At 50.2% G+C, this 27,463-nt stretch overlaps 2 protein-coding genes across 5 annotated transcripts; both read right to left on the bottom strand.

Annotated features, from left to right (window-relative positions):
- Window positions 1-1,715: 1,715 nt before the first annotated feature.
- On the bottom strand, window positions 1,716-9,705 carry RBM42 (RNA binding motif protein 42). Of its 3 annotated transcripts, none has more exons than XM_019624870.1 (10): window positions 9,444-9,705; window positions 9,071-9,206; window positions 7,665-7,746; window positions 7,484-7,558; window positions 5,798-5,863; window positions 5,544-5,719; window positions 4,684-5,016; window positions 4,118-4,235; window positions 2,047-2,241; window positions 1,716-1,961 (listed from the first exon to the last, which is right to left on the bottom strand). In XM_019624870.1, the coding sequence occupies exons 1-10, from the start codon at window positions 9,569-9,571 to the stop codon at window positions 1,849-1,851; spliced, it is 1,422 nt and encodes a 473-aa protein (XP_019480415.1). In that variant the 5' UTR covers window positions 9,572-9,705; the 3' UTR covers window positions 1,716-1,848. The 3 variants fall into 3 exon arrangements, with proteins under 3 accessions (XP_019480415.1, XP_019480416.1, XP_019480417.1); XM_019624871.1 differs by having other exon boundaries at window positions 5,544-5,698; window positions 9,444-9,689; XM_019624872.1 differs by lacking the exon at window positions 5,798-5,863 and having other exon boundaries at window positions 5,544-5,698.
- A 2,874-nt stretch (window positions 9,706-12,579) lies between these two features.
- HAUS5 (HAUS augmin like complex subunit 5) lies at window positions 12,580-25,446 on the bottom strand. Of its 2 annotated transcripts, XR_002121981.1 has the most exons (20): window positions 25,306-25,446; window positions 24,527-24,589; window positions 24,402-24,434; window positions 24,258-24,282; window positions 23,544-23,649; window positions 23,306-23,465; window positions 22,133-22,202; window positions 21,959-22,041; window positions 21,184-21,241; window positions 20,909-21,033; window positions 20,660-20,723; window positions 20,419-20,549; window positions 20,053-20,215; window positions 19,764-19,844; window positions 19,519-19,664; window positions 19,153-19,264; window positions 18,943-19,075; window positions 16,644-16,776; window positions 16,275-16,473; window positions 12,580-14,250 (listed from the first exon to the last, which is right to left on the bottom strand). XR_002121981.1 is itself a non-coding variant. In XM_019624835.1 (19 exons), the coding sequence occupies exons 1-19, from the start codon at window positions 25,401-25,403 to the stop codon at window positions 16,356-16,358; spliced, it is 1,902 nt and encodes a 633-aa protein (XP_019480380.1). In that variant the 5' UTR covers window positions 25,404-25,446; the 3' UTR covers window positions 15,678-16,355. The 2 variants fall into 2 exon arrangements, 1 of the variants encoding a protein (XP_019480380.1); XM_019624835.1 differs by lacking the exon at window positions 12,580-14,250 and having other exon boundaries at window positions 15,678-16,473.
- Between the last annotated feature and the right edge of the window lie 2,017 nt (window positions 25,447-27,463).

Here is a 27,463-nt window from a genome sequence, read left to right as displayed (position 1 = left end):
AGCCTGACTTCAGTGAGGCCTTGTCACCAATTCTCTTCTGGTAAGTCTCTCTCCTTCCTCATGCCTGTTTTTGAGTGTTCCTCTCTCTCCCTATCTTCTTATCTGTCTCCATCTCTCTCTGGGTTTTCTCCCCATCTCCCGTCCCATTGTACTGCCTCTTAGTTCTCACCGCTCCACCTTTCTGTCTCCCTCCCCATTTCTCCATCTCTGCTTGCTACATCTCTCCACTTCTGTCCATCTGTCTCTCAACCCCACAATCAATCTTTCTTTCCCTGTCCTCAGGGGGACTTAAATGCACACATGTAAAACCCTCCTTTCTGGAATTATTCTCCTTCCCATCCCCTCCCTTGCCCCTCATGGTTACTGTGAGCAGAAGCAGGTCAGGAGTAGGGAGGGCTAGTGATATGGGAGTGGGGTTTGAATGGTCCGGGGGAGCCGGGTGGTCCAGCCCAGGTGGCAGGGGACTAAAGGGCACTTCCTGCTGGGGAAGGAGGCCCTCACTTCTCTGACCAGATTGGAAAATGTGACATCAGAGAGGGGGCAGTAAGGGAAGAAGACAGGAACAGAGGAAATTTGATACCTCTCTGTGAGGACCACTCTCAGGCATTGTTTTCCCCTACCCCCATGTTTCCTCCTAATCCAGGGTTGTCAGTTATGCCCCTGGAAGACCCTCATCCTCTCATGCTCGAACCATGCCACCTCCCTCCTCTGCCTTATCCCTGCCCCAGCTTCCATCAGGACCTCCAGCCCACAGGAGTCTTAGGGCTCATTCTAAAGTGCAGATCTGTGATGCCAGTTTCCTGCTTGAACTTTGTCTCAGCTTCTTGGGGCTGGTTGCTGCCTTCAGGGTAAAGTCTAAGCTTAGTCTGGTGTTGAAGGTCATGCACAGACACTTCTTCAGACAGGCAGAGACAAGTCTGGAGTGGGGAGAAGGGATTGGGGGGAGAGACCCACATAGAGAGGAAGAACTGATTCAGATACAGATGCATAGAAAGAGACAAGAAACGGGGGCACTCACAAAGACAGAAAAACACTCAAGGAGACCCACACAGAGACAGATAGCAAGAGAAGTCAGCGGGAGTTTGGCAGAGTGAAGAAACTGGAAAAACAATCTCAGATCCAGAGGGTGAGAACTGCAGAGACTGGGATAGAATGACAGGAAGAAAATGAGAGTCTCAGAAATGACCAGTTCAAGAAGCCCTCTTTTAACTCTCAGGTTGCACCCTGGGCTCCCCCATCCCAACTGTGACCACTCTGAGCCTGTCTGGCAATAAGCCTATCTTCTGCCACTGGACCAGGAGCTCTGAGGAAGCAGGGCCCCGGACTGTTTCAGTCACTGCTGTGTCTCCAGCACTGTGTAGGTCCTCGGTGAGTTTGCTGAATGGATGAAAGCCTAGAAGGCTGTGAACTTCAGAAGGGCAGGGCCCACAAGACCCCCTACCTTGGTGCTGAGCACACAGGCTGGAGTCAGAATAGCATGGGTCTGAGCCTCGACTTGGCTTCAGCCGTGCCATAGCCTCCGCTTCCTCTTCTGTGGAATGGGCAGCACTCAGCGTGCATTTATGGGGTTTCCAGGTGTAATGGGTACTCAGTAGGGACTGAAAAATGCCCACCTGCATGTGTGTCTGGGTAAACTTTCAAGGCTCCCCAATATTCCCAGGTGGGGGGATGCCAAGCCCTGTACCCCAAAGAGTGCTGCCAAGCCCAACCAGGGATGGAAATGAACAAAAATTTATTGAAACTGGTTTTGGGGAGGATGGGTGGGTGGATAGTTGGAGGTTTTCTAAAGAGAACTGTGGGGAGGAGCCAGTGTCTGGCCGGGTGGGAGCAGGTGCCCGGCCCCAGACCCTATCTCAGGCCCAACTTCTTCTTCTCTTTCTGCTTCTTGCGTACCACATCCAGGTTCCGATCCTTCCACATGCTCTTGCGCAGCTTGATGGGGCGCGAGCCCACATATTTCCCTGTGGGAATGGAAGATTCAAGGTCAGGCTTGGGGTTGGCCACATGCCCGTCACGCCCACTTTCCCTAGGGGAGGCCTCACTCACCATTCATCTCACGCATGGCACGCACATAGTCACTGGGGTCCTTAAAGCTAACGAAGCCATAGCCCTTGGTCTTGCCCGTGCGCTTGTCGCGGATCACCTTAGCCTTAAGGAAGGATGGGAAGCGGCTAAAGGCACGTGCCAAGATGTCATCGTTCACCTCATTACCCAGATCCCCACAGAAGATCCGGAAGTCATCTGGGGTTGGGAGAGAGAAGGTCAGAAGGTGCAGATGCCTGGCCCAGTGACTGCCTTATTAAAATGGCCCCACCGTTTCTGGAGGCACCCCCTGAGCCCTTCTCCCTCTGTATCCCCAGCAGTCTGCCCAAGACCCCCTTAGTAATAACCGCCAACACCTGCATGGTATTTACCCTGTGCTAGGCTCTCTGCTAAGCACTCATGAGGTTTTAACACATTTGGCACTCCCAAAACCCTTTTTACACTGAGGCACAGAGAGATCAAATCGCCTGTGCAAAGTTACTCAACCAGGAAGTGGTAGAGCTGGGATAAGAACTCAGGCATCTGGCTCCAGAGTCCTTACTTTTAATTAAGTGCACTACCCTTCCCCACCCTAGGGCCATCTCACCCGTTCCCATGATGAAGCCCCTAACTCTGTCCCAGCCCTGGCCTCGCCTCTTAACCCTCTGTCGCGGATCGCGGATCACCTTAGCCTTAAGGAAGGATGGGAAGCAGCTGAAGGTACGTGCCAAGATAACATCGTTCACCTCATTACCCAGGTCCCCACAGAAGATCTGGAAGTGATCAGGAAGGTCCTTGGTCTCCTGGACACACCCCCATGACATTCCCTGCTCCCTAGCATCACAGTACCTTACCCCATAATAGCATACTAGTATCACAGACTTCATCTTTCCTCAGCTCTGCTTCCTCTGCAAAGCCCACTCTAATTCCCCCTTGAATCCCTGACACTTGAACACACTGCCTGATCCTTCTCCAAGGCTGATCTCAGCTGCCATTCCCAGGCATATCCCCTGGGCTGGGCCTGAGCCTCAACAGAACATGCTCACGCCCAAAGAATCCCTTTCCCAGGAGGCACAGACTATTATTATTCCCTTATTGGAGATGAGGAAAATGAGGCTGGAAAGGCTGCGTGACTTGCCCAATGTCACGGAACGCCTGTACTGGCCACATCTGGGCCCATGCTGCCATGGCCCTAGCCTGGGGTGGTAGGTCCCAGGAGAAGAGACAGAAGTCAAGGACTGGGATGGGACGCAGGTCCCTTTCCTCAGCTACCATTGCGGTTGCCCTGCAGCTTCTGTGAACAAGTTAGGCAAACTCAGGAGGAAATAATCTGACAAACGCAAGAGGGTGGGACTTTCTACAAGATAACCGGCCTGGACATTTCAAAAACTATTATACATAAGACAAGGCAGTAGGAGGGAGACCATTCTCATTAAAAGATAATCTAGAGATATAAAACGGCATGTATCCTGGTTTAAGGGAAAAATGGCTATAATAGTTTGAAGAGAATTGGGTAAATTTCAATTTAAATGAAATATGAGACACCATAGAATTATTGTTAATTTTCTTAGATGTGTTAATGATGGTATGATATAAGAGAATGTCACTTTTCTTAGGGCATGAGTACTAAGTGAAGTCATAATTTATAACTTGCTTTAAATGATTGAGCAACCCCCAAAAAAACATACATACACAGAGAAATAAAGTGAATATAGCAAACATATTAATTGCTGAATCTAGGTGATAGATATATGGCTGTTTACTGTGCAGTTCAGTGTTTAACATTTTTCATAAGTTGGGAGAAAAAAGAATGCTCCTTCACCTTTAGCAAGCCAAGCCCCTCATGAATAAAACAGGCCAGAAGGCCCTGAGTGCCAATCACCTCCACCCTGTTTTGTTCAGTGGCGGGGTGAGGGCCTGCCCCTCAGAGTTACGGCCTAGTCCCCCATGAAGTGAGCGAACAACAACGCCTGCCCTTCAGAGAGGAGGCGGTTGTGGAGTTACCTGGTTCACCTTCCCTGTGTCTGCCCCAAGGAAGAGAGCTTGCCCTGACCTTGGCTGAGCAACGTCTGACCCTGGACTTGGGCCCACTTACCTGCATCCCACTCCAGCAGGCTGGGGTCTTCCCAGCTGCTCCCAGCTGCCGTGCGAATGCAGCGTTTCAATTTCTCTGGCTTTCCTTTCTTCTTGTCCTCACCCAGGGGCTCTGGGACCTGCAGAGGAAAGGGGACAGGGTGCAAAGGCTTGGTGTTGGGAGTCTTTTAAACCCTTCTGCCTCCCTCCCATCTTCCTTTGCCCCCTGACACTCTTGCCTCCATAGTTAAAGGACTGGATGTGCTCCTCGGTTGGGGTATATGTGTCTGCCACCCTTTCCCTGACATCCTCCCAGCCCCCCCAATTTCCTGGGCCCCCCCACCTCCATCGATAGAGAACTACATGTGTTTTTTTTTTTAGCTGAGCCATCCTGTTGGCAGCTCAGCGGCTGCTCAGCTTGGGCTGGGACTCGAGCCGCTGTTGTTCAGAGCTCGCACTCTTGAGCAAGCTCTTAACCAACTGAGCCACTCGGCCGGCCCTACATGTGTTTTTGTGTGTGGAAGTCCATGGGCTCCTGTCTGCTCTCTTAGCCCTTTCTGTCCCCACACTGCGATGCTCCCTGCTTACCTCAAGAGCCATGAGGCCAGGGGGTGGCTCAGGCCGTGGGGGCCGGGGTCGAGGACGCAGGGACAGGAGCTCAGGTATGCGTAGTGGGGGCAGGAGGCCTCGCACAACTTCCAGCGGGAGGGGCAGGGGCTCAGGCTCAGGCAAAGGCATGGCAAGGGCCAGTGGTAGGCTGGGCCCAATGACGGCAGGGCCAGTTGGGGCGCCTCCTGCCCCCACAGCTACTGCTGCGCTAGCGTCCTCCAGCCCGGCTGCTGCTGCCACCGCTGCCTCTTCCTTGTCTTTCAGGCCCAATCCCAGGCCTAGGCCAAGCTCTCGGGATGTTGCTGACTCTTCCTGTGGGCAAGGGGAGAGAATGATGGGGGTCAGTTCAAGGCTCAGACCTTATTCCCATTCCCATCCTGTACAATAAAGCAAAGGGCCTGAGGGCCAGAGAGCAGGCAAGAGACATCTAGACAGAGAAAGGAGTCTTTAGTGAGAGACAGACACAGGGACAGAGAAACACAGGCAGGGAGATAGAAATAGAGAGAGAGAAAGAGGAAGAGAGAGGGAGAGAGAAAGAAAGAAACACAAGGACAGGGAAAGATATCAAGACAGAAAAACAGAAAGGGACAATCCAAGGAGAAATGGAGATAGAGCTAGAAATATACCCACAGCATGTGTTTCTTTCTATACTTTTCTCACAAAAAGAAAGAAAAAACAGATTTGGCCACAGAAATACAGGGAAAGACAGAGTCAGAGAGTAAGAAGTCAGGGACATGAAAAGTGAGGGGAAGGCAGACTTAGACACAGCCCATCAGGCCAGGATCGAGGGTCTCCCTACCCACTGCACTTCTGACCATCAGCTCCCTGTCCACACTCACCATGGGAGGCCTCAGAGCAGCCATGGAGCTCAGTGGGGGTCCTGGGGCCCGAGCCATCGGTGGTAGCATCATAGGTGGTCCAGGGGGCCCAGGCAGAGGGGGGCCCACGAGGGCCTGGTGAGGGGGCCGCAGAGTCATAGGGCGAGGACCACCTGCTGCAGAAGAAAGAGCGGAATCTGTCAGGGTGTTAGTGGGGGAGTTAGAGGGCTTGGGGAGGGAGTTATGTGGCAGGGAAGATGACCCTGGCCCCTCACCTGCTCTCTGTAGCACATGGGGGACGAAGGCCGGACGCAGGATAGGGGCCCTCTGGGGGGCCACAGCTGTGGGAGAGAGAGAGATGGGGGTGCATGTCATGGGGGACCAGGGCACTTGGGGCAGGGTGTGTGTGTGTGTGAGAGAGAGAGAGAGAGAGAGAGACAGAGAGAGAGAGAGTAAAAGAGAGAGGGAGAGGGAGAGCACGCGCGAGAGAGCGAGAGAGGTACTCTCAGCATACAAGAAATCCTGGAGAGAGTGGGAGCCTTCTGGGAGATGCAGGGGTCTTTTCATTTGTTCATTCATCAGAAATGTACCATTGAGGATCTCCTGTGGGCCTGTCCCTGACCTGGGTGATGCCAGGGACCCACCAAAAGACCAAGGGCTCTGAGGGAGCGCCTGGTCCAGAGTAGGAGGGAATGCACCCATCACCAGAGTGATCAGGATCGGGGTGGGGGGAAGCCCAGGCAGGGTGACTGGGGCGAGGAGCGGGGAGCCCACAGAGAACTGGGAGCCCAGAGGAGCCCTCTGACCTATCCAGGAGGACTAGAGAAGGCTTCCTGGAGGAAGGGACCTGTGAGCTGAAACCCAAAGGATAATGAAGAGTTAGTCAGGCAAAAGGTGAGTGGCAAAGTGAAACATTTATAAACAAAATCTTTCTCCCTTTTCAAATTAGTATAATTGTAACAGAGGAAGTCAGGAGTTAAAGAGCATAAGAGAATGGTCAGAGGTGAGCAGGCTTCCCAGCACAGCCTTATTGGCTGAGCCACGGGTATCTTCTCGAGGGCACCAAGGAGTCACAGCAGGGTTGTAAGCTGGGCAGAGTGACTAGGTCAGATTTTCATTTTGATCAAAACCGTAACGAGTAAGAGATGTTAAAAATTCTCAGATATCAGATAAAAAAAGTATAACAGGATTTATGTAACACAAGTTTGATCTAATGGAGAGTGTACCAGAACTTTACAGAACACATGTCCTTTTCATACACATAAGGAAGTAATGTCACAAAAATTGACTGTGTAAAAAGGTTACTTCAACAACATAAAGTAAGAATGGCCTGTGGAGATGACAGATTTTAGTTGACTTTGGTTAGTTTGATTTTGGTTTAGTTGATAGGTTTTGAAAGGTTATATTTGGGCAACAGTGAGCAGGGGAGAGATCTTCAAGAAAAGCATTGCTGGCACATCCCAGTAACGTTTAGGGCTTCTGGGGAGGATGCGAGGGTCTCTCTCTGCAAGGGGCTAGGCGATGTGGGGTCTTCACTGCCAGGTGAGGAGCTTGGTGCTTGTTTCATGGTTTGTTCATCCCATCAACAGATAGCATGTAATGCTTATTATGTGACAGACACCAAGACTTCTGTCCTTCATAGAGCTTATATTTTAGAGGAAGCAAAAGATAATAAGAAAAGTGTATAGCTTGTTACAAGGTGTTAAGTGCTATGAAGAAACATAGCAAAGGGTAGGGATGAGAAGTGACAGTAGGAGGTTGATTTGCAACAATCAAGTTAAGTCTAATTGAGGCCGAAATGACCTGAAGTACAGAATCAAGTTTGTGCTTTAGGAAGATGACAAAATTAGGGTGGGGATGAAATGGAGAGGGTGAGTTAGAGCAATGATTTAGGCCAAGAGGTCGAAGTAGTCAAAACAAGAGTGCTTGGTTAAATGTGGGTTTCCTGGTCCCAGACCTACCTGCTCGCCGCAGGAACATGGCTTCTCGAGCCTCTGGACTGTCCAGGTGACTACGATCACCAGGGCCAAAGCCAACTGTTGGGAGGGAAGAGACAGGGATGGTAGGAGGCTAGTCCCGGGCATCCCTTCTTACCACCCTGCCTAATCCCCTGGCTCCCTCACCCCACCACTCCTTACTTACCTGGGCCCACAAAAGGAGGGCCAACCATGGGAGAAACCACTGTGGCTGCAGCGGCTGCCCGGGCCTCCAAAGACTGTTGGACCTGTTGGGGAGGAGGTTGGGGTGAGGGGCCTGACTCAGTGCTCTCAAACTGCCCTGGCTGGCTTACCCTGGGAGGTCAAGGGTTTTATTCTTTGCACTCTGTGTGGGGCTGGCCATGTGTCAACCTTTAGGTCTCGGCTAAAATGGCGCTTTTCGGGAGGCTTTTGAGATGACACTACCTAAAGCTGTCCTCAGCCCCTCCCAGTAGCAACTTCTCTCACCATCCTGTTGTTTCATCTGCCCTATACCACTTAGCACTATTTGAAATTATGTCCAGCCTGTCCTCCCCATCTCCCATGCCACTACCCTGGTCGAAGCCACCAATGTCTCTTGCCTAGATCATTACAGTAGCCTCTTTAGTCTCCTTGATTCTGCCCTTGTCCCCTACAATCTGTTCTCCAAACACAGCCAGAGCAATCCTGTTAACATTTAAGTTGGACCATATCTGTCTACGCTTTGCTCAAAACCTTTCAATGGCTCCTCATCTCAGAGTGAAAACCAAGGTCCTGATGGTGGCCCACAAGGCCCTACCCGATCCGGTCGCGATCACCTCTCTGTCCTCATTTCTGCCCACACTCCCCCTTGCTCACTGCACTCCAGCCATACTGTTCTCCCTGCTGGTCCTTGAACATGTCAGGTACACACCTGCTTCATGGCTCTTGCACTAGCAGGCCTCTCTAGTGGCAGTACTCTTTCTCTAGATATCTGCATGGTTCCCTCCATCATGTCCTTTATATCTTTGCTTAAATGTCACCTCCTCAGAAAGGCCTTCCCTGACTGCGCTGATAAACCTCTGCCCTTCTGACTGTACTCTGACCTGTCTCTTTCCAGTAAAATGTAAACTCCAAAAAGTTAGTGATTGTTGTTCTTTGTTTTGTTCTTTGCTACACGCCTAAGGCCTAGAAGAGTGCCTGGTGCATAGAAGACACCCAATAATTATTTGTTGACAGAGTGAACACGTTTCATTTACTTGTTTTCTTTTTAGTAGTGTCTCGCTACTAGTTATGTATAGCTAGCTATTGAGCACTTGAATGTGACTAATGAGAATGAGGAACTATTTAACTTAAGTAAACATTTAAAATAAATATGGAACATCCCCATCATTGCATAAAGTTCTACTGGGCAACATGCTCTAGAATATAAGCTCCCAAAGGGCAGAAATATTGTTTGTCTTAGACATCACTGTGTCCTCAGCACCTGGCACAGAAAGCATTAAATTGTCATGCAAATGAATCAACAAGTCAACATGTCAATAGCTCTCTGTATTCAAGCACTGAGTTCGAAGCATTGTGCTCTCTGACTTTTATGCCTTAGCTCAGACGTACCTGCTGGTAAGTGTTGGTGGCAATAATTGGGCGGATCACAGGAGCTGCTGGGACTTGCATCGCTTCTACCGTGGGGACCGCGGGCACAGCAGTTGGGATTCCGGTTACCGGGGCCCCCAGAACTTCCTGCTCAAACCTAGGGGAGCAGGAGAGACACCACAGCTCAGGACCTTGCACCAAGCTTGGAACGCTGGCTATACCGTGACAGCACCTTCACCCTTGCCAACTTCTCCTGACGCCCGCCCCCGCAACCCCGAAGGTCCCATTTCCCCATGATAGAGCCATATGTCGGGCATATCGCGGCCTGGAGGCTCCAGGGATCGGTGGCTCTGGCTCAGGGATGGCTTTTAACGCGCCCTATCGCGGGCCTTACAGGGCCATTTCCGCCTCCATCTCTTTCAGGCGTTCCTCGCCGCTCTTGCCCGGGATGCCGGCGCCAGGGCCCTGGACCACAGGTCCTCCTGCACCCGGAAGTCCCGGTGCCTGCCCGGCCCCGGCCATCGCTGCTGCCTTCGCTGTCGCTGCTCCTGCTGCCTCGACTCCACCGCCTCCGCCGGTTCCACGGTCCACTGTCTTCGTCAGTATAGGCGCCCACCGATGACATAAGGCGAAAGCTACCGGCACCAGTGCACGACGTCATATGCCAACAAGGGCTGCCTTTAGAACAAGGGCCAATGATAATCTGGCCACACCCGGAGGGCCCACCCAAGGAGGAATCTAGGCCAATCAGAGTGTTGAAAAACCGAACCAACGGAAGAACCTGGGTGCCGCTCGGTGTCGCGAAGGCCTTTACGGAGGACCGTATGCAAGTGAGGTCTCTGTAGTCAGTTGGTCCCGTCCCTAAAGCCGAAACTGGACCTTTGAGACTCGGTAAAGCTCGGAGACCTCTCCAGTGCCACCGCGAGGCCCCTTCCAGAAATTTTAAAACACACTTAGGTCCCCATCAGCCCAGAGTTGGACGAGGCTGGAGACAACTGGGGACCGTGGACTTCCGCTTTGGGGTAAACAGACACGCTACCAGTCAGTGACTCCCAGAAAGATTAGACATGATGCGGGAAACTCAGAGGAGGCGCTGACCCAGGCTTCTTGGAGGACATGACTGCTGAAGACTTTCGCTAGATGAAAACGGGAGCGATATTCTGGATAGGAGGAATAAGTAGTTCACGCAAAGGCCAAGAGACAGTAGTCAGGCGGCAACTCAAGGTCTCTGTGTCTTTTCTTGTGACACAGCTGACCCCTCCTTTTTTTTTTGGTAGTCCTCAAAACGTTTTGTTATAAATATTTTAAACAACATGCAACAGTAGAGAGAATAATATAACGAACCTCCACTTCCTTCTCAACAATTACTAGTATTCTACCCTCCTTGTTTCATCTATTCTACTTTTTATTTTTTTAGGGAAGTATATTAAATTCCAGCCATCCATCAATTCATGCTTCATGGTGTCTCTATAACAGTTAAGGACTATTTAAAAGAAAATAAAAACATTTTCAAACCCAAGAAAATGAATTTCTTAGTATCATCTAACACCCAGACTGTTCAGTTTCCCCTGCCTCAAAATGTCTTCATACAATAGTGTGAAACCAGGATCCAAATAGGATCCACACATTGTGTTTGATTGGTTGGTCTCTTTTTTTCTGTCAAAACAATTTTATTGGCTGCCTTGGTTTCTTGAAGTCCTGGTCTGAATCAGCACAAATGAATGCTTTGTTAAGATTCTGGCTTTTGTTTGCGTCTGTGCTAGAGATGTGATAAAAAGAGAATGGGAAGCCTTTTTTAAAAACATTGTTAACTAGAGTTAATATTTTATCCAAATTTCCTTAGTGTTTACCTAATCTCTTCTCTTAGAGCATTCCAACCAGGATACCAAGTTACAGTTAATTTTGTTTCCTTATGTTTCTCTGCTTGTGGCAATTTCTTACACTTCCCTTGTTTTTCATGACTTTGGCAGTTTTGATGAGTATTGGTCAGGTCTTTTGTAGAATGTTCCTCATTTGGGATCTTTCTGATGTTTTTCTCAGGATTACCTGTGAAGTTTCTTTCACCAAATTAAACCTAAATCCTGACTGGGATTATGAATTTTTTTGGGAAAAGACCACAGAAGTAAAGCGCAATTCCCATCCTATTAAGCATACATACTATCAACATGACTTATCACTGTTGATGTCAACTTTGATCTCCTGGGTAAGGTAGCGTTTGTCAGGTTTCTCCACTATAAAGTTACTTAAAAAAAAACCTCCCTTTTCATGTTCTTTAGAAGGAAGTCATTATGCGTGGGCCCACTCCTTGAGAGTGAGGTATCTCCATAAATTATTTGTAATTCTGCACAGGGGATTTGCTTAGTCTTCTCCCTTTAGTAAATAATTTGTATCAGTATGGACACATGGATGTTACACTTTGGGTTATAATTCCATACTACTACATTTTGCTCAAATTGTTACAGTTTTAAAATCTTGTCTTTTTTAATCTACACATTTCCTTCCCAGCTTTTTCTCCCTTTCTTCCTCCCTCCCTCTTTCTTCTTCTCCCTCCCCACTTTTGGGCCTTGTGTTTGTTGAAGAAACTGGATTAGTTGTCCTATAGGATGTCTCACGTTTTGGATTTAACTAATTACAGTGCACGGTTTCCCTTGTTCCTCACTGCCCCCTCCCCTTTTCTTATATATTGTAGTGATAGCTTGATTGGATTTAGGTTTAATTTGGTGAAGAATACTTCATAGGTAATCCTGTTGCAATAAATATCCATTGTATGCTATCAGCATATGCCTGGTTGTCCTCCTTTGGTGATATCACGATTGATCAGCAGTGTCATCTGTTCTATTTTAAGAAGCCCAATCAACCTTACCAGTAATAGTTTTAGCAGACCTTAACCTGTATCTATTACTTCATTAATGTATGGAAAATAGTGGGTTTTGAATTTTATCATTCTCTTTGCAATTATTAGTGATTCTTTTAAATAATTTCTTCCTCGTCATGACTTTAATTACTTGTTCACATGCAGGAAAGACAGAGAACATGTTTCCCTATTTTATGAAAAAAATTTTCAAAATGAGTTGGTTCATAGTTCAAAGGTGACCAATGAGGTATGTGTGTATATGTATCAATATAAACTTATACAGTAAGTCCCCAATTTACGAACATTCGAGTTGCAAACTTTTACAGATACAAACGGACCTCGAATTATGAACATTTGTAGATGCGAACAAATCAAATTACAGAAGTAGCTCACGTGTCTGCTGGACACTGTCACAGTTGTGCTGCTGTGTGCTTCCTGTACAGTACTACAGTGCTCAATCAGAGCCCAGGGTGTCCGGAAGCAAGAGGAAAAGCAGTGGTGATGTGGAGGGGACTCCTTGGAAGCGCAAAGACTCACTTTGTCGGACCTACGAACGAATCCGACTTAACGTTCTCCTGGAACGGAACTTGTTCGTAAGTCGGGGACTTACTGTATTTCAAACATATTTGATGTGCTTCAAATCATTGCATTCATCCTTATTGCTGCTCAAAATCTTCGGCTAGTGGCAGTCCCTTCAGATTAACTCAGTTCTTTTGACTCAATCCCAGCAGTCTTGGAGGACTTCCTTGCTCTCTGGCACAAGATGCCCCATACTCACTTTGTACACTTCCTGTTCCAGACCTGAAATCAGCTGTTTTCCCAAGAATCCCTGGTTCCTTCTAGTCAGAAATGGTAATTAGGGACGACAACCTGGGCACTAGGGTTGCTCACTAGTACCAGTTATCATTCTATCTAGACCTTTTCTGTGGACTTTGCGAGGGAAATATGTATTTTTAGAAAGACGCAGGAGTTCATTCTGGTATTTCCAATTCAAATGAAAGATTATGAGGTTTTTACTTCTTTGATTTTATTAAAAATCTTGGTTTCCAGTAACATTAGCAAAGCTACTTCTTTGCTTTGGTCTAATATATAATTTTAAAATATAGTCTCAAATATGTAATATATTTTTTCTAAATGAAAATACCAGTATTATGAACAGTAAGACTACTGACTGCAGTTTAAGATTTCATTGCAGTTCTTTTTCTCTTGGGATCTACATACCACTGGAGGCATCAAATGAAACCACTGTGTTTTAACCTGAAACAATTCTTATCTAAAACAGTTGTGCCACCAACTTCATATAGAATTAGGTTCATTTATTTCCATGTTTTCAATTTTTAAGGATTTCTTTCTTTTTTCTTTTTCTCGTTGTTTAAAATGAGCAGATGTTTCCACAGCCAAAAGTATGAAACTGTACATTCAGAGATGTTGGGCTTCCATCCCTCTCCTTTCTATCTTATTGTTTCCTGGCCTGAACTATTTGAAAGTAAGTTGCAGATATCATCACCCTTAATACTTCAACACATCCTCTAAGAATATTCTCCCACATCACCACAAAACCATTATCTCACCAAAGAAATTTAACAAAAATACAATAATAGTCTGTAATATACAAAATTCCCATATTCAAATTTTCCCAGTTGTCCCCAAAATTTACTTTAAAGCACATTTTTAAAAATCTGTGATTCAACCAAGATCCCACATTGCATTTGGTTGTCATGTCTCTTTTAATCTGAATCAGTCCCCACCCTACCCCCACTGACCTTCTGAAGAATATGGTCTAGTTGATTCGTACGAGGTCCCACAACTTACATTTCACCCAGTATATCTTTGGGATAGATTCCTAGCAGTGGGGTTGTTTGGGCAATGACTAAATGCCTGTGTAGTTTTGCTGGAGATTTTTACTGATGTACTGGAGTGCTATTTTCCCATAGTCTTGTCAACAGAGTGAGCTGCCAAAATTTTGGGTTTCCTTTTTCCCAGTCTGATAGATGAGAAATGTATCGAAGTGTGGTCCAATTTGCTTTTCTCTTATGATTGAGTTTGAGCATATGTTCTGAAAATTGTCCATGCCATATATTTTGCCCATTTTCCTATGGACTTGGGAGTTTTTCTTTTCCACTTTGATATTATACACGTGTGTGCATACACATACATCCCTTTCGGGTATAAGTTGCAAAAATTTATTCCCAATTTGTCATTTCTTTTTACTTTTTTTTTTGCCAAAATGTAAAAAGTTTGTTTTTGTCAATACTTCCCCTTATTGCATCTGTGTTTTGACTCATATTTCAGAGAGTTTGCCCAACTTCTAGTTTACAGAGGAATTCACCTTCACGGATCTCACATTCTGTTTGAGGGGAACAATGAGAGATAAAGTAAAACACAGCATGTTAGAAGATGAGATGTGCTACGGAGAAAAATGGAGCAGGGAGTGGGGAAAGGACCCCCATATTCAATAGGGAGGTGGGGGTTGAGAGCCGAGATGAAAAAAGGGAGACAGGGGAGCACTAAGGTGGCACATAGGAAAGCATATGTATAAAGACTGAGTAAGAGCAGCCAGGGATGGGAAGAGAACTGGGAGAGTGAGAGTGCTCTGGAGGCCCAGAGAGGAGCTGTGAGAAGCGAGGTGGAAAGCTAGGTTCAAGATCACAAAAATATCAGATCTACCTAACTTATTAACTTACTGCAACCCCAATAAAACTCCCATCTGTGTTTGTGTTTATTCTGGAACCAGGCAAGTTGGGTATAAAGTTCATTTCGTTTGGGAGAAAACATTAGCAAGAAGAGACAGGAAAACCTTGAAAAATAACGATGACAACCAGCCATGTCAGATACTAAAATGTATTACAAAGCCTGTATAATTAAAACAAAGTGGGGATGACACACGCAGTTCAATCAGACAGCTTGGCGAGAATCCAAAGACAGCCCAATTACTCATGGAATGAGTAGTGTGTGAAAAGGTGGCATCTCAGGTCATCTAAAACATTATATAAAGCTTAGGTGGGTCAAGTTTCACTTTATAAACTGAATAATTCAGACAGTGAAATGTACAGACCTAAAAAGTACAGCTAGATGAGTTCTGACAAACCCATACACCTGTGTAACTCCACCATTCTAAAAACATACAGTTGATCCTTGAACAATACAGGTTTGAACTGTGCAGATCCACTTATATGCAGATTTTAAAAAATAAATAATACAGTATTGTACTGTAAATGTATTTTCTTTTCCTTATTTTAGCATTTTTTTCTCTAGCTTACTTGTTTTTGTTGTTTTTTAAATACGGAACGCTTCATGAATTTGCATGTCATCCTTGTGCAGGGGCCATGCTAATCATCTCTGTATCATTCCAATTTTAGTATATGTGCTGCCAAAGCGAGCACACTTTAGTTAAGTTTTGAGGGCGTCAAAAGTTATATGCGGATTTTCAATTGGGTGGGCGTCGGCACCCCTTACCCTCCGCCTTGTTCAACGGTCAACTGTAATACATTTCCCACTCTAGAAAGTTTCCTTGTCTTCTCCTTGGTTGATCCCTGTCGCCCACCATTCCTTCACAGGCAACAACCACTGCTCTTGAGTATTTTAATAAGTGCTATTGGGATATATGTAAAGTAAGACAAAAATTGGATCCATTTGCATAAATTCCAAATGGCTTAGAGATTTAAGTGTAAAAACGAAGCTATAAAAACTAGGGGCCGGCCGAGTGGCTCAGTTGGTTAAGAGCTCGCTCAAGAGTTTGAGCTCTAAGCAACAGCAGTTCGAGTCCAGCCCGAGCTGAGCAGCCGCTGAGCTGCCAACAGGTGGCAGGATGGCTCAGCTTAAAAAAAAAACCAAACAAACAAAAAAACTAGAAGGCAATCTTACCTCTTAACCTCCCTTCGTCCCCTGCCTGAAGCTGCACTGTCTCCTCAGCCCTCATACCAGCACATTTGTACTCAGGGCCTTTGCATGCCTCGCATGGCATTTACCGTGTGACCTTTGCTGTGTAGCCCTCCATTTAAAATTGTTTCTCCTACAGCCTGCTTTATTTTCCTCCGTGGCAGTTATTTTCCAACATACTACATATTTTGCTTCCTTATCTTGTCAGTGGTCTGTTTCCCTGTCCTAGAACGACAACTCCCTGAAGGCGGGGACTTTTGTCTATTTTGTTCAGTGCTGGATCCTCAGCGTTTAGAGCAGGTACTCAATTATTTTTTTGCCAAGGGTGAAAGTGATGTGAGGAATTTCAGGGGGACCTGAGGTGCGGTCCAGAGTACCCCATTCTCTTGGCTTTGGTGAGAAGAACGGACAGGGGTAAGGCAGTTGAGAGGAACAGCAGAACAGCCTGTGAGGGGGATGGCAGTTGTGGGTACAGACAATGGGCTGACACACCTAGGTGAAGCTTTCTTCCATGTTGAGGGAGGTGTCAAGTGAACAAATGTAAAGCTCTTGAGTCATGTTTGAGCCCCCTCTTCATCTGCACAGCTGCTGCAAGGTGCCTTGCGCCTGGACCCAGCGCAGCCGCCACTGGGGCAGGGACAGGCCCTGGCAGAGCTCCTCTGAGAGGGCGACTTGGCCTGGCTGCTCCCACCTGGGGAAGGGGATGGTGTCAGAGGGAAGGCCTGGGCCTCCGGACCCTCACTGGCCTCCCCACCCCATGGCCTGCTTGTTGCCAGTCTCCCTCATCCCGCTCCTCCCCAGCCCCGAGTGCTGCCTGTTCCACCCAGCTCAGCCCCATCCCCCATCATATCCCCCCCTTACCAGTCCCCCACAGCTCCCTGCAGCTGGGGGATTCGCTCCAGCGCTTGTTTCAGCAGGTTCTCCAGCTGCTTCAGAGACTGCCCCAGATTCTCCTTCTGCTCCTTTTCCTGGGATGCCCAGATCTGCAGCAGCCCTGCAAGTTAAGAAGCCCAGGAGGCAGCACTGAGTCCTCTGGCTCCTTGGTGCCCTGCAGCCAATGGGTCACTATGTAAATCTCCAGTCACCTAGTCTTTTTTTTTAATTTTATTTTTTAGCTGAGCCATCCTGCCACCTGTTGGCAGCTCAGCGGCAGCTCAGCTTGGGCCGGGCATCGAACCGCTGTTGCTCAGAGCTCACACTCTTGAGGGAGCTCTTAACCACCTGAGCCACTCGGCCGGCCCTTCCAGTCACCTAGTCTTGACCTCAGCATCTCTCCCAAACCTCTCCCTCCTCCCAGGTTCTCATCTCAAGGGCAAGCACACTCCCCGCAACCCTCACCAGGCCTCATCCTGGACAGCCCCTCCCTGACAGACCGTCACTATCCATGGCCCACCCTTCAGCTTCCTCCCACTTCCCTACTCACCCCCCAGCCTCCCTTCTAGGCTGCCACTCGGCTCCATCCTCTACATGGTAGCCGAAGTGACCTTCCTGAAGCCTAAGTCTAAACCTGATCCTTTCCCTCTCCTGCTCCGAACCCTTCAACGCTCCCCAGCGTACCCAAGGCAGAATTTAATCCCCTCAGCCTAGTACTTGAAGCTTTGCATTATATGGCTGCTGCTCACTACTCCTGAGCAAAACCTCACCTACCCCCCACTCAAGATACCATCTTTCCTCCTGGACTCCCTTCCCAGCACTCTTAACCCTGAGTCTTTCTCCTCAGACTGCTACAGCCCTTCACTTCAGCGGTGTTTCCCCCTGGGGACTGTGACTAGGTCTAGTCTCTCTCCACAGGCCCCAAAGAGGCCGAGTTTGGAGCAAGTGCAGACCAGCACTGTGCTCAGACCCCTTGGGCCTGAATCCTGACTCCAACCCATCCTTGCCTGTGATCTTCAGCGTGACACTTGCCCTTTCTTCAGCCACTTCTGTGGTCAGCTCATTATCTGAGCCACAGGCTATTGAGGCATGGGGAGACTGGAGCACTCTGGAAATAGGACCCACAGGGCTTGCTGACAGGTTGAAGGTGGGGCACTAGGGGCCTGGGAGGAATTAAGGATGACTCCTGGGTTTTTCGCTTTGGCACCTGGATCAGGAGGGTCGGGTCATTTATTGAGGGAAGGAAACCAGGTCGAAGAAAAACAAAACTGCTTTGGAGCGGAGGACACTGAGTCCTGTTTAGACATGTAAAGTTCACGGTGGCCCGGAGGTCAGATGCAGCTGTGTTGGGTCTTGGCTGTTGCTGCACATCACTCACTCCCTGCCTAGTGCAGAGGGGGAAGGCAGGGAGCCCGAAACTCGAAGGCCTGAAAGTGGTCTCTTCCTACTTTGCTGATGGCACTCTTGATTCATTTGTCATCAATTCACCTCTTCTATCTATTTAATCCTTGGATTCTTTGCTCTTTGATGCTACCATCGGGACACCCCCTGGGCTGGACTGCTCTCGCCTCTCTCCCCATTGAGCTCTTGGGGCCAGCACTTGGTAGGTACCCAGTGAGTGCTTGCGGAGCAAATCTAGGGATGAATGACTTTTCTGAGTTTCAGTTTCCTCATCTGTAAACCGAAGCTTAATAACCCCTTCCTTCCCTCATGAGGAGGACTGGAAGAGACTGAGCATGTGCAGACAAAATGATCGCAATCTCCCTAGATACCCAGAGTGCTTACTGCATGCCCTTTGGGTCACCTGACTGCGTCTTCCCAGCAACTCTATAAGGTATTATTATTATGCTTACTCCACTGAGGAGGAAACTAAGGCACAGAAAGATCACAAAACAAGAGATAGTGCTGAGAAGAGGATCCAGGTAGTTTAACTCCATAGCCCAGTTTTTAACCGCTCAAGTATACTATTGGATGGTGATGAAGGAGTACTTGGCAATTAGATGGGCAGTGTCACCTGAGCACACACCCATCAGGAGTCAGACTGCTTGGATTCAAATCCTAGCTCTGCCATCTGGGCAGCTACCAAGGCCTCTGTGTCCAGGTCCTTCCTCTGTAAAACGGGGAGATTGGCAGCACTAAACCCTGGGGCTGCTGTACAGATGAAACTAGTGAACATGCTTAAAGCACAGAAGGCTCTGCGTCAGCGGTGGGTGTTGTGATTCGTTCTGGAGGCTGATGGTCCTGGGAATGAGCAGGGTTGCTAGATATGGAAGCAGGGCAGGCCTACCCTGGGTGGATGGTCCTGGTGGTAGGCTGGTCTTCATGTGGAGAAGATCCCAGCACCGGAGACTCCGCTGGTCCTGGAGGAACAGAAGGTCCTGGCGAAGAGAGGCGGCCTTCGGGAGAAGCAGCTCTGGAGCCTGGAGGGAGCGGGGAGGGACAGTCACCTCGGGAGGGGTAGCAGTGGGAAGACAGGTCCTAGGGGACAGGTACTCACCTTCCCTGTAGGCAACCCCAGCATGTGGCCTAGCACTATGAGGCTGGAGCCCCTTGAGGACGCAGGATGCAGCTGGTGGATGGATGGTAGGACCGTGGGCAGGGGCTGCAGCCTTCAGGGAGAGTCCAGGTTGGGTGAGACATTGAGAGGGAGGCTTGGTTCCAGAAGCTTTGGGGGCTAAGAGGTGGGCTCGGGAGGCCCAGGGACTTGGATGTGGGTCTGGGGACTAGGATTTCAGAATAGGGCTGAGGACCTGAGGGTGAGGTCTGGCAGCCTGGGAAAAAGGGGTGTGGGATTGTTTTTGGAGTGGCCCAGGGACTGACAGTCATCCAAGAGAGGGGATGTAGGGGGTGGTCCTGGTCTCACCCTCCGGGGCTGTGCCGAAGCAGGGTGCCCAGCAGAAGGTGGGGCAGATGTCGGGCCTCCTCCTCCAGACAGTGAAGCAGCTCCTGGCTCTGTGGTGCCACTGCCTCAGATGTGGGGGCCACTTTTCGCTGAACCAGAGCCAGCACCTGTGGGGAAGAAAAGGAATGGGAGGGACAGCCTGAGGCCACCCAGCCCCATCCTCAGGAGACGGCCCTACCCAGACCTCGCTCCAAATCCCAACTCACCTCCCCGGGGCTCCGGCACAGGTGTGTCTTGCTGGCTGAGTTGCCCTTGATGAGCAGGCGGACCTGTTCCTGTGTTGCCTCCTGGACAAGCAAAACAAACTGTTTTTCCTTCCAACCTCCCAGCCTCTGGCCCTGCCCTCCCCTTTGCACAGGTCCTGCTTCCTCTTGGGAGACTCACCCTGAGCCTCTCCCCTAGACCAGGAGGCTCAGTTCTGGATCATAAGGCTCCCCAGCCTCACTCTCGCCCTCTACCAGGCCCTGACATTTCTCCCAGAGTCCCACTTCTCACCACCAGCTGGCGCCAGTGCAGGATCCGTTGCTGTTTGGCCTGTAGCTCCTGCAGCAGAAGCTGCCGCTGCACAGCAGCCTCCTCCAGCTCGTGGCTCTGGGTACATAGGGCCTTGAGCTTTGCCCACAAGCCACAGCTCTGGAGCTCCAGCAAAAATGCCTGCCTGGGGGACAAGCAGGAGAGAGCAAAGAAGAAGAAGGTGACTAAGACTCACAGTGGAGAAGGGCAGATAAGATCTGTAAGGAGCCACAAACACAGAGAGAGCATGGAGGCAGAGAGGGAGCCACAGGGGCAGAAAAAGTCCAATATCCCAAGACCCAAAGGAGAGAGATGGCCCAGAGGCCTCTGCCCAGGGAGCCCCCTCACCTCTCGCTGGATCCCGGGGTACATCTCTCCATCTCCTCCATCAGGCTCTGGAGGTGCCGGGTCAGAATTTGATGCTCCTCCAGGAGGGGGCCCCGCTGGGTGACCAGCGCACCCACAGTCCGCCAGCCCTCCTGTGGCAGGGGTATAAAGTCAGGGTGGGTATCGTCCCTGAGGGTGAGGGGATCAAGTGGGTCTTGGGATGGGAAGGGGGTGGAGTCTAGGAAGGGTACCTGCGGGTTACCTGGATGAGATGCACCATGGATGGCAGGGCCTGGCTGGAGTCTGACTGTTCTGGTACCTGGGACCTAGGGATGGGGTGAAACTGCTGAGGGGCCCTGTCTCCTTGCTTGGACCTTCGAGGGTAGCCAATGTCAGCCCACCTGGGTTTGGTCCCCGGGTTTTAGTTCCATCCCCATGAGCAGGTCCTGACCCTGTCCCAGCTCACCCAACCACCCGCCCTGCCTGACTACAGATGCACTCCACTTCACACCTGGCTATCTCTGTATCTTGGAGCCCGTCTGGACTGCACAGGGACCGGATCTCTGCCTCCCGCTCTGCAGCCAGGTGCTCCAAGGCGGCCAAGACATGGCCTGGAGGGTGGTTTGTCAGCAGTGTCTAGTTGAGGGAGGGGTGAAGTCAGGGCAGAATAGGGGCAGGGCTGTGAGCTCGGACCCCATGGGGACAGGGCAGTGATAATCAGGTCCTGGCACCCTGAGGTTTGATCATGAGGCAGTGGGTGTGGCCTTTTCTGAGAGTCCTCCTCACCTCTACTGAGCTAAGCCACTGCTGGTAGGAAGTTCCAAAGTGGTCATCTTGAGGGGTTCTGTGGGGTTGGGGGAGGGGACAGAGAATGTTATAACACACATCTATATTACCACCAGTCTACAAAGTGGGAGCTGTCACTGCCCCCAATTTACAGATGAGGAAACTAAGTTTATCTATGCTGGCTAGACTTGAGTTCCCCACTTATACCAACTTGCTGGTCTTGGGCCCTTTCACATGGGCTGCTTGCTTGGAAAACCCACTGAACCTTTTACCCTTGCTAAGCCTCCTTACCAGAGAACCCATCCTTCTTTTTTGTTGTTGTTGTTTTTAAGATTTTATTGGGGAATTGGGGAAGGGGAACAGCCAAGTTGTTGTCCTTCAGTCTTAGCTGTGGAGGGCGCAGCTAGCTCAGCTCCAAGTCCAGTCACCATCCGGCCGCCTGTCGGGGGCTCAGGGCAGCTCAGCTCAAGGTGCCGTGTTCAATCTTAGTTACAGGTGGGCATAGCCCACCATCCCATGCGGGAGTCTAACCAGCAATCTTGTTAGGAGCATGTGCTCTCACCAGCTGAGCCATCCTGCCATAGCCCTAACCACATGGGTCATCACTGTCTGTGATGGGTCTGTTTCCACCTCTTCCTAGCCTGGGAGCCCTGTCAGGGCAGGCCCTGGGGCCGACACAGCTCAGAGGCCCAGTGTTTGAGGAAATGAACAGCCAAGTAACTTCTCCCAAAGCCCAAGTTCTTTGCAGGGTTTCTGGGAGCTGGGGGACACTCACAGGATGCTGCCTCCTTTGGCCTGAGGAATCAGGAGGTTCTGCAGGAACTGGGTTCGGAGAGTGCAGGCTGTTCGGACATCACCCTGGGAAGAGAATGGGGCATGAGGAGGCCCCAGGGGTCCACCTGACCCCTGACTCCCCACCCCTTCCCCCATGATGACCCAGGACTCTTACCAGGACCACAGGCTCCAGGCCCAGGGCTGCTGACGTCAAAGGTCCAAAGGTTATATCCACTTTGGCCTTCCTGGAGAGAGAAGTGCAGTTGGGGTTGGGGTCCCTGGAAGGAGGGGGCTAGGAGAACAGATGTCTGTGTCCCCTCCTGCTGCCAGCAAAGCTAGTCACAGGGATCACTGAGCCTGAATCTCAGGGGCCATGTCCACAATTAGGCCACTCTCATCTCCTGGCTATATTAGCCTTCTCACTGGTCTCCCTGCTCTCGCCCCCTTCAGTCTGTTCTCCACACAGTAGTTAACGATCCTGTTAAAACCTCAAACAGATCATGTCACTGTTCTGTGCAAAACCCTCAAAGACAATGTGATATGTTCTCATCACCTTCAGAATAACAACAATGGGTAACAAACTTTTCTAAGCACTTTGCATGATTTAACTCAATTATCACACCTACCTTATAAAGCAGATAATATTATCCCCATTCTACAGATCTTAGAAACCGAGGCACAAATTTTACCCAAGGTCACACAGGTATAAGCGGCCAAGCCAGGGCATGAACTCAGCCTCAGAGTAGAATTCCCATGCCTCCATGGTGCTTTGTCCACCTTTCCAACCTCACCTCCTCATGCTGTCCCCCTTGCCCAGTGAAACTTAAGCTGAACTGCCCTCCTGGCTGGTCTTCAGACATGCCAAGCTCAGGGCCTCAGATCTTGCTGTCCCTCTTCATGGAAATTCCCTTCCCAACTCGAATGTCACCTCTTCAGAGAGGCCTTCTCTGACTGTTCTACTAGAGTAGCATCTCCCTCTTACCTTCTGTCATATCACCTTTTCCTCGTAGCACTTATCTCTACTTGTAATTATAGGGTTTGTTTGCTTCCTCGTTTACCATCTGGCTCCTCTGCCTCAGAGTGTAAGCTCTCCGAGGGCAGGGTTACTTGTTTACTGTTCTTTCCCAACACTGGTATTCCAGATATACAGTTGGCACCATTCTAGCCACTGGAAATACAGGTGGTTGAGATGATAAAACTTCCTGGCCTCATGGACTTTAAATCCTAAGGAGTGGAGCTCAGACATTTGGAACTCAAGAAGGGGTCAGGGCAGAGTACTGGGGTCTCTAAGGAAAATGTCTGTCTACCCCGCCTGGTGATGGCTGGTTCCTGGGCACCCAAGGCCCACCTCTCTATGTCCTGCAGGCCTCTGAGCTGATTCTGTAGCCACTGCACGGGATGTTGAAGCTGACGTTGCTGTCTTCGCATGGCCCTAGCTTGTGCCCGGAGGAGGAGAGCACGCCGCTGGGTGTCTTGTATGCCCTGCAGCACCTGCTCCAGGGCCATGTCTGTGGGAGGAACGCGGTGGCCATTAGTACTTCCCTAACCTCCATTCTGCTTCCCATCCGTCCAGCCCCACGAGTCACCCTGAGCCTCGGTCTCTCGATCCATCAGCTCCAAGCTCTGGTCTAACTCTTGGATCTCTGCCTGCAGGTGGGCAACAGCAGCTTCCAGCTCCAACTTCCGACAGGCCTGGTGGGATCAGGTGCAGGGTCAGATGCATGGCCCGGCCGGGGCTCAGCCTGGCCTGACTGTCCTTTGTGGAGCACCAGTCTCCTCACTTGCCCAGGCGGGTGGGTAGAAGGTTTTTCCTCAGCTGTTAATGTATCTGAATCTCTAGGCCCAGAAGAGCACTAGAGAACTATCCTGGCCCTCCTCCTTCCTCCTAGAATTATACCAGCCTCCCAACCTATTTCCTGTCTCTGTACTGATGACATCTCTGTTCCAGTCCTCATTTCCCCAGGAGCGCCACATCTAGGAGTCCTGAGGTCTCCTGGAAGCCTCCCACTAGATGTCATCTGGGCTCCTTGCAAACACTGGGTCCCACGCTGGCCTCAGTATCTCTCCCAAACTAGCCCATTCTCCCATCTATCCTCACCAGCTTTGGTGCCTCATATCCATGCCCTCCCACCCCCAGCTCTTGACTGTCTCCCTCTGGACTGTAAACCCTGAGTGCACGGATTGGGGCTGTCTTGTGATTCAGTGCCCCCAGCATCACCCAACACAAGCCTGGGCCTAGAGCAGAAGATCTACAAGTCCTCTTTCTGATGAAAGAAAATCTTGTAGCACATGCTTCTCACCTCTGGACTGCACTGGTGGCCATACCTGAGGAAATGAGGCCAGAGTTAGGGGATGACAGGGGCTTCCAGGGTGAGGCTGTAGGTGGGGACAGGGCTGGATGGGACTGGGGAAGATAGGAAGGGATAGCTTTGAGAACCAGTTACCAGAGTAGGTTTCCCCGGACCTTCTTGACATTTCTGCAGTGGAGAGGTAGGAGGAAGAAGAGTTACTGTGGGACTTGCCTGTGTCCCCTCCCCTACCACCGCCTCCCTCACGCAGCCAGGCTCACCTCTGGCTGTGCACATGCCGCAAGATGTAGGCCCAGATGTCAGCGCCCTGGCCCAGACACAGCCTGTGGGGACACCACACAGGGAAGAGGATCCTCATTCTCAGGGTGGTGGGGAAGGTCTTTCCTAGGGAATCTCACTTCTCGGGGGAGGGAGGGTTCACACTTTTGGGGGTAAGATAGTCCCACCTGGGTGGGTCACTGAGAGGGTGGGCTTCTCACTGGGCGTGGGGATATTTCATTCCCTGGGGTGGGGGTGGGGTGCTCCCTTTCTCCTGGGAGAGGATCATTTCCAGTTACTTCCAGAGGTGGGGGTGGCGGTGGGGGGAGGTCTATTGCCGGGAAGTACTTTGGTTACTGGATGTGGGCCATCACTCCTATAGATTCAATCTCGAATGAGTTTGCTGACTCCAGGGTGTCCTCACTGGCTGGGGTGGGTAGTGGGTAGGTGACGTGCTGCAGGGACAGCCTTACCCAGGAGATCCTATTTAAACACCACACGGGAAGGGGGCTTCAGTAACTCATGGACGACCGTCACTGGTAGTGGGGACCTCGCTCTGGGCGGTCTCAAGGGTGGGGGTGGAGTGTGGGGGTTACTGCCAGGACGTCCTCACTCAAGTCCACTATTCTCTTCCTGGATAGATACTACACAGGAGGTGGTGGTGGGGCGCGCGCCCTTAGGGGTTATTCTCACTGGGGCGGAGCAGGAGGAGCCCCATCTTCAGTCAAAACGGGGTTCTCCCAGAGACACTATCTCCAGGATCTCCCAGAGCGGCCCTCACCTGCGCAGCGTCGACTCGGGGGCTCGGGCTGCCACGGGTGCCTCCATCTCTTCGGCCGCCCAGCAAACCAGTGCCCGCACTTCCTGCACTAACTCCATGACAGTTACTCGGCCGCCACCGCTTCCCGCACCCTCTTCAAGCTTGGCGCCCGGCTCTGACGTCACCAGCGCGCCGACAGTGACATCATCGGTTGCCCGGCAGACGCGGGCCTCCGGGCTTTGCAAGGGTCTCGGAGCTGCCTGCATCTCTCACTCATCCAAAATGGGTCGCGATGAAAGAAGATGGCGGGGGCGTGGAAAAGCGGTGGGGCTCACTTACTTTTTGTGTCCCCCTTCTCACTACCAGCTCTGTTCCCTATGAGGTAAAACGTCCCTATTGCCTCTCTTGATTTTCTTGACAAAATGGGACTTTCTTTCTAGAAGGATGAGAACCAGAAGAGGAGATGCCAAACTTACTGCTCTTGTCGCAGGTCTGAGCAAGGGATAACATGACCCTAATATCTCCCTGGCATGCTTTCTTCCAGATTCCTTTGTCCTTACCATTCCATAACATTCCTGACCCCTGTGCTGGAGTCACCGCAGTGGCTGAGACAGCCCCAGTCTCCATGCTAGGGAGCTCACAGTTCAGTGGGGGACATAGACGCATCACCAGATAGGGATGGTAGAAAATAAGCAGCAGGGTTTTCTCAATTTGGGACACAGGGAGTGTAAGAGGTCTGTGGGGTGCCCCAGAAACACTGGATACTAGGGCTGGAGTTCTGGAGAGCCCAGTCAACCTCAGATGGAGCCCTGAAAAATGCAATATTCAGGGACCTTTCATTCAACATGCTTGCCTAGGTCACCACTCTGTCTTCAGTGTCCAGTGCAGAGCCTGATTCTCTAAATAGTTGTTGAATAAACAAATAGGGAGTGGGGTGGGGCACATGGTGGAGTGACACTAAAGCTGGGAACCCAAGGAGGAGTGTGGGGTCAGGAGCAGGAGTGGGGGCCTAGGACAGTGCTGGACAACAGTAGGGCTATGGAGCAGATAGGAGGAGACTGAGTGTATGGGGTTGATTGGCTATAAAGGGGGCTCATTCAGCATGAGGTATAGGGCTCTGGGTTGGGCATTAGTTGAAGCAGAGCTTGAAATGGGGACTGTAACCATCTGGTGATATATTTGTCTTCCACTCTGGTTTATAAGTTATGAGGGGGTGCAGTTGGAACTTAAGCGGTGACTATTATGTCCCTAGAGTCAGGTAGCATAGTCAAGGCCCTTGGTCAACATAAAAATAGATTTTTGGCATGAATGCTGGCAGGAGGGGAGGCTGCCCAACCCTGTCTCTCTCTCTCTTTTTTTTTTTTTTTTTTTTTTTTAGCTGAGCCATCCTGCCACCTGTTGGCAGCTCAGCGGCTGCTCAGCTCGGGCCAGGAATCGAACCACTGTTGCTCAGAGCTCAAACTCTTGAAGTGAGCTCTTAACCAACTGAGCCACTCGGCTGGCCCCTCTGCCCCTCCAACGCTGTCTCTTATGGCCCCCATTTCTTGGTAGGGTCCCAGGGTTGGTCTTGAGCTCTGTTCCAATGGGCTGCCTGAACTACCACTTCCTTCCACCATCAACCACCTCAAATTGCTGGCTCAAGTTGACAACACTTGGCACTCTAGACATTGAGGAACAGGAGTCCCACTTGGCACAACTGAATACTTAGAGCCAGGTTAATTAACACAGTTGTATATATTTGTTGGTTTGTTCATGAACTGAAGAGGATGTTACCGAGAAAATAAGTCCATCATGTAGAAAATCAAGAGGAGGAATATGATGAGGCTTCCCATAACAATCCCCAACACCGCAATGTAGAAGACTTGGTGGGATGTCTCAGCTGCCAAGGCTCGTTCATTCCATTTGTTACTGTGCCTTGTCTGATTTGAGGGGAGAGGTACAACAGGGATAGATGGACTTAAACAGGATTGTGTGGGAGTAAACCATGGAGCTGTATGGATGTACGGTGAGGACCTGAACCCAAAGGAGGGAAGCAAGGAAGAATATGAGTCAGGATTATGGCCAGGATGGAGAGGGAAAGGAGAGCAAGGATTGGCATGATGCAGATGCCCACCTGGACAGAGAAGATCAAGGCTACAATGCCTATGGGAAAACACAGGAATAAGGCCAAAATCGATAG

Source organism: Hipposideros armiger, unplaced genomic scaffold (genome assembly GCF_001890085.2).
Source record: "Hipposideros armiger isolate ML-2016 unplaced genomic scaffold, ASM189008v1 scaffold_609, whole genome shotgun sequence".
NCBI lineage: Eukaryota > Metazoa > Chordata > Mammalia > Chiroptera > Hipposideridae > Hipposideros > Hipposideros armiger.
This window is presented reverse-complemented; position numbering and strand designations above follow the sequence as displayed.